The sequence below is a fragment of the Chenopodium quinoa genome, unplaced genomic scaffold (genome assembly GCF_001683475.1).
Source record: "Chenopodium quinoa cultivar QQ74 unplaced genomic scaffold, ASM168347v1, whole genome shotgun sequence".
Taxonomy (NCBI): Eukaryota; Viridiplantae; Streptophyta; class Magnoliopsida; order Caryophyllales; family Amaranthaceae; genus Chenopodium; species Chenopodium quinoa.
The window spans coordinates 8580-14279 of record NW_018745307.1 but is presented as its reverse complement, the minus strand read 5'-3'; the positions used below and the strand labels follow the sequence as shown (position 1 = coordinate 14279).

At 43.6% G+C, this 5700-nt stretch overlaps 1 protein-coding gene across 1 annotated transcript; it reads right to left on the bottom strand.

The window, feature by feature from the left end:
* Positions 1–1096: 1096 nt before the first annotated feature.
* Positions 1097–4971, bottom strand: LOC110712285. Its single transcript, XM_021890745.1, has 5 exons — positions 4821–4971; positions 4111–4670; positions 3462–3975; positions 1645–3025; positions 1097–1424 (listed from the first exon to the last, which is right to left on the bottom strand). The coding sequence occupies exons 1-5, from the start codon at positions 4969–4971 to the stop codon at positions 1097–1099; spliced, it is 2934 nt and encodes a 977-aa protein (XP_021746437.1).
* Between the last annotated feature and the right edge of the window lie 729 nt (positions 4972–5700).

Sequence of the window (5700 nt, the reverse complement as noted above, 5' to 3'; positions counted from 1 at the left end):
CTACCTTTGAAGATGAACAAACGGAGAGGATGATTGATTGAAGCTTGAGGATGATTGATGTGGTATATATTTTGAGAATGATTGATTTATGAAGGTGGAAGAAGATGATCTTGGCTATGGTGGTGAGGAGCGGCCGCGAAGAGAGAGAAAGGCAAAGAGGGTTTGGTTTATGTTTGTGAGGATTTGGAAATTGTGGGAATATAAGAAGCCACCGTATTTTTTTTTTTTTCTGATATCCAGAAAGGCGCGCCCGCTCCCGATTAAGGCGCACCCGCTCCTTAAAGAAAACGCGAGCCGCTCCTATATCGCGCCTAAATCGCTCCAACTTCCTGGAAATCAGTAAAAACTACAGCGCGCCCGCGCTAATAGTAGACGCGCCCGCGCCTTCTTTAAAAACGCGAGCCGCTCTGCAATCGCGGCCAAATCGCTCCTGCCTCCTGGAATGGAAGTAATTTTTCAAGCGTATACCAGGCGCGTCCGCGAAGAAACTAGGCGCGCCCGCGCCTTACTGCTCATGCGGATCGCGCTTCAGCCGCGATAAAATCGCTCCAACTCCCTGGAATTGGAGAAATTTTCATTCATAAAAATTGCGCGCCCGCGACGAAACCAGGCGCGCCCGCGCTTTAATGCTGCTGCGGATCGCGCTACAGCCGCGTTCAAATCGCGCTGAGGTTCTGTTTCTTTAGAATTCATCCGAGCACAAATTTCAAAATTCCTCTCTTTTTTAATTTTCTGCTTTGCTCTTGCCTTTCTTTCCTCGTGGACACACGCAATCACGCCTGCATCAGAATTGATTGGGAAGAGCGTTAGGTGGATTAGTTCAAGCGATTTGAAAGAAAATAAAATCAAAGAGGTTAGAAACCGGGTTGCCTCCCGTAAGCGCTTCTTTAACGTCACTAGCTTGACGTACTTCACACGGAATCATGGTGATTTGGAAACATCAATGAGAGATAAATTTTCTGGCTTCTCAATTAGCTGACCCTCATAGTATGGCTTGAGACGCTGCCCATTCACTTTGAATGGAGGGTACTTGTCATTGAAAATCTCAACCGAGCCATAAGGAAAGGTTTTGGACACTTGAAATGGACCGCTCCATCTAGATCTCAATTTCCCGGGGGAAGAGCTTGAGTCTTGAATTGTAGAGCAGGACCTTTTGTCCTTCCACAAATTCCTTCTTGGAAATTCGAGCATCGTGCCATGCCTTGGTTCTTGCTTTGTAGAGGCTTGCACTGTCATATGCATTCATTCTCAGCTCTTCCAACTCATGAAGCTCTAGAAGCCTTTGCTCACCCGTACTGTGGAGATCAAAGTTGATTTGCTTGATTGCCCAATGCGTTCGGTGCTCCATCTCTACGGGTAAATGGCAATTCTTCCCATAAACAAGCTTATAGGGGGTAGTCCCTATAGGAGTCTTGAAGGCGGTCCTATATGCCCACAATGAATCAATGAGCTTACTGGACCAATCCTTCCTTGTTCTAGCAACAGTCTTCTCTAAGATGACTTTTAACTCCCTATTTGTGACCTCCGCTTGACCACTTGTTTGGGGTGGTAAGCAAGGCCTCGCTTGTGAGATACACCGTACTTTGAAAGAAGCTTGTTGAATGCATGGTGCTTGAAGTGTGAGCCTCCATCACTTATGATTGCCTTAGGAACACCGAATCTTGGGAAGATGACTTTCTTGAACAAATTGATGACCACCCTTGAGTCGTTGGTGGGAGATGCCACGGCTTCCGCCATTTGGAGACATAATCAACGGCAACTAGAATGTGCCGGTTTCCTTGGGATGAGATGAAAGGGCCCATGAAGTCAATTGCCCAAACATCAAAGATTTCAAGTTCAAGAATAGGATTTTGGGGCATCTCATCGCGCCGTGATATGTTCCCTGTCCTTTGGCACCTATCACAAGTCTTAACAAATTGCCAAGCATCTTTGAATAGAGACGGCCAAAAGAGCATACATTGCAAAACCTTGGAAGCGGTCTTTTGAGCACTCATATGACCACCACAAGGGGATGAGTGGCACATTGAGAGCACATCTTGGAATTCTTCATTAGGAACACATCTTCTCAAGAGTCCATCCACCCCTCTCTTCAACAACATGGGGTCATCCCATATATACTTCTTTGCTTCATGCTTGAGCTTTCTATGTTGTTGAGGAGTGAAATCCGGAGGTATGGCACTACAAGCCAAGTAGTTCACAATATCCGCATACCAAGGCTCTGATTTTGCCTCAAGAGCATATAAGACATCATCCATTAGGGCATCTTCAATTGGAAAATCGTCTTCATGTATTCTTGCAGCTCCTAACCTAGAGAGGTGGTCCGCCACCACGTTCTCGGCTCCCTTCTTATCTCTCATTTCGTAATCAAAATCTTGAAGGACCAACACCCATCTCAACAACCTCGGTTTGGCCTCCTTCTTACTTATCAAATATTTGAGAGCCGAGTGATCGGTATACACTATTGTCCTGGAACCAATGAGGTAGGTTCTTAACTTCTCAAATGAGTGGATAACCGCCAAAAACTCTTTTTCGGTAGTTGTATAATTTCGTTGGGCATCGTTGAGAGTCTTGGACAAATAGTATATAACGTGAAGTTTCCCATCCTTTCTTTGTCCCAGAACCGATCCAATGGCCCCGTCGCTTGCATCGCACATTAGCTCGAATGGTAGAGACCAATCCGGTCCTCGGACTACGGGGGCGGTGCAAAGGGCCTGTTTCAACCTGCAAAATGACTCATGACAAGCTTCATCAAATACAAATTCTTTATCCTGTTGCAAGAGAGATGTGAGAGGCTTAGCAATCAAAGAGAAATCTTTGATGAAGCGGCGGTAAAAGCCGGCATGACCAAGGAAGGACCTCACTTCTCTCACATTTGTGGGAGGAGGAAGCTTCTCGATCACATCAACCTTCGCACCATCGACTTCGATGCCCGCTTGGGAGATTTTATGGCCAAGAACAATGCCGTTTTCCACCATGAAGTGGCATTTCTCCCAATTGAGCACCAAGTTGGCACTCTCACATCTTTCTAAACAACGAGATAAATTCATTAGGCACTGCTCATACGTGCCTCCACCAACGGAAAAAATCATCCATAAAAACTTCCATTTCTTCCTCGATCATTTCACTAAAAATTGACATCATGCATCTTTGGAAGGTGGCCGGGGCATTACAAAGACCAAAAGGCATCCTACGATAAGCAAAAGTTCCGTAGGGACAAGTGAAAGTGGTATTTTCTTGATCTTTTGGGTCAATTGGGATTTGGAAGAATCCCGAATAACCATCAAGAAAGCAATAAAAAGCATGCTTTGTAAGCCTCTCAAGCATTTGATCGATGAACGGTAATGGAAAATGGTCTTTGGAAGTGTTGGCATTTAATTGGCGGTAATCAATACACATGCGCCAACCCGTAACAAGCCGAGTTGGGACCAATTGTTGCTTATCATTGATCATTACCGTCATACCTCCCTTTTTCGGCACTACTTGAACCGGGGATACCCAATCACTATGAGCGATTGGATAGATGATCCCTGCTTCAAGTAGCTTGGAAACTTCCTTTCTCACAACCTCTTGCATGGAAGGATTAAGTTTCCTTTGCCGTTGCCTACACGGCTTAGCACCCTCCTCTAAATCGATCTTATGCATGCATAGGGAGGGGCTTATACCTTTGAGATCATCAAGAGTATAACCCAAAGCCTTCCTATGCATTTTCAAAACATTAATCAATGAGGAGGTTTGCTCTTCCGTGAGGTTAGCATTGATAATGACCGGAAAAGTATCATTAACATCCAAAAAGACATACCTCAAGCCCGAAGGTAGAGGTTTCAATTCTACTTTCGGAGCTACCTTACCATTGGAGATTTCCTCCTCTTCTACTTGGAAGACTTCATACGGTTGGGGCATCTCTTGGTCGGGGGTTGTCTCTTCTTTCTCATCAAGCATTTCCTCATATAATTGCATCTCCTTTTGATCACCTACCTAATTCTCATTCAACAAGACATTCTCAAGTAGATCATTAGAAGCATGCATATAAGGGTATCTAAACTCATTCATCAAGTTTTCAATTGTATCTATTCTAAAACATTCATTGTCAGAGGAAGGTTGTCTCATCACCTTATTCAAATCAAATTCGATAGAATCATTGTCAACCTTCAAGGTCATCTTGCCTTCTTTGACATCAATAATTGCTTTAGAGGTAGCTAGGAATGGCCTACCCAAGATTATAGGAATTATTTCATCTTCATCCATTTCAAGAACATAAAAGTCCACCGGAAAAGTGAACTTACCGACTCTAAGGGGTATGTCCTCTACTTTCCCTATAGGCAATTTTGTGGACCTATCTGCTAATTGGAGGGTGATGTTTGTAGGTGAAAGGTTTCCCACATTAAGCTTTTGGTAGACCGAGAAAGGCATTAAACTCACACTAGCACCTAGGTCACACAAAGCTTTCCCCAAATGAACTTCATTGATAGAACAAGGGATGGAAAAACTACCGGGATCTTGCAATTTAGTTGGTAGCTTACTGGAGAGAATAACACTACAATTTGCGGTTAAGCTAACGGTTTCAACTTCTCTCCTTCCATTCAGGAGGTCTTTTAGGAATTTAGAGTAGTGTGGCATCTCTTTCATAGCATCCACAAAGGGTATAGAAACATGCAAGCTCTTTACTACATCTAAAAATTTTCCAAATTGGACATCAAGCCTAGACCTAGCAAATCTTTGGGGAAAAGGCAACCTCTCATTCCTAGGTTGGAGATTAAGGGGTAAAGATGTTTGATCTTTGGTGCTCTCCTTTTCGAGTTCCTTCTCTTTCTCTTTCTCACCCCTCTCATTCTTTCCGGCACTTCCCTCTAGAATCTCATTCTCTCTTGATGATTCATCCTCAACCTCAAGTCCTATCCTCACATCGGGACTCTTCTCAACATTTAGTTCACTCTCAAGGATCTTCCCACTTCTAGTAGTAATGGCATACATAGACTTGGGGTTGACACCTTGACTAGGTAAAGAAGAAGACGAAGAAGGGGAGGATGAAGAACTTGGTTGGGCAATTTGAGAGATTTGGGTCTCAAGCATTTTCATGTGTGCCTTGATTTGTTTCTTTTCTTCCTCTTGACTCTTATTATGGTTTTCTTGATTTTTAATGAAATTTTGAAGCATAGCCATCATAGGATCAGGAGGGGCTTCTATTTGGAGGGGTTGAGTAGGGGGAATTTGAGAATGGGGCCTTACTTGGTCAAAACCGGGGGGTCTACTATTTTGTGAGAAAGTAGAAGCATTTTGAGGTCTATTACCCCCGGAACCCTGATTGGAATTAAAACGTTGTTGGTTGTTGGAATAGTGTTGTTGGTTTTGATTCCAATTGGGTCTTTGGTTTGAGTAACTTCTTCCATTGTAATTGGAAGAGTTTCCCCTACCTTGGCCTTGGTTATCATAACCACCACCACTTTGATTCCATTGACTTTGATTCCAACCTTGGTTTTGATTCCAACTATGGTTTGGGTTTTTGATTCCAATTTGGTCGCATTCCATTATTTCCCTCACGGGGCACAAAATTCATGGCATTAACATCTTCAACATTATCATCATTTTCATGGGGAGGGGGACCTTCACTTATGGACATACATTGTTGAGAATTATGATCATAGCCTCCACATATATCACAAAACATACAACCAGGAGGCATGGCATTGTAATTAGAGGGAG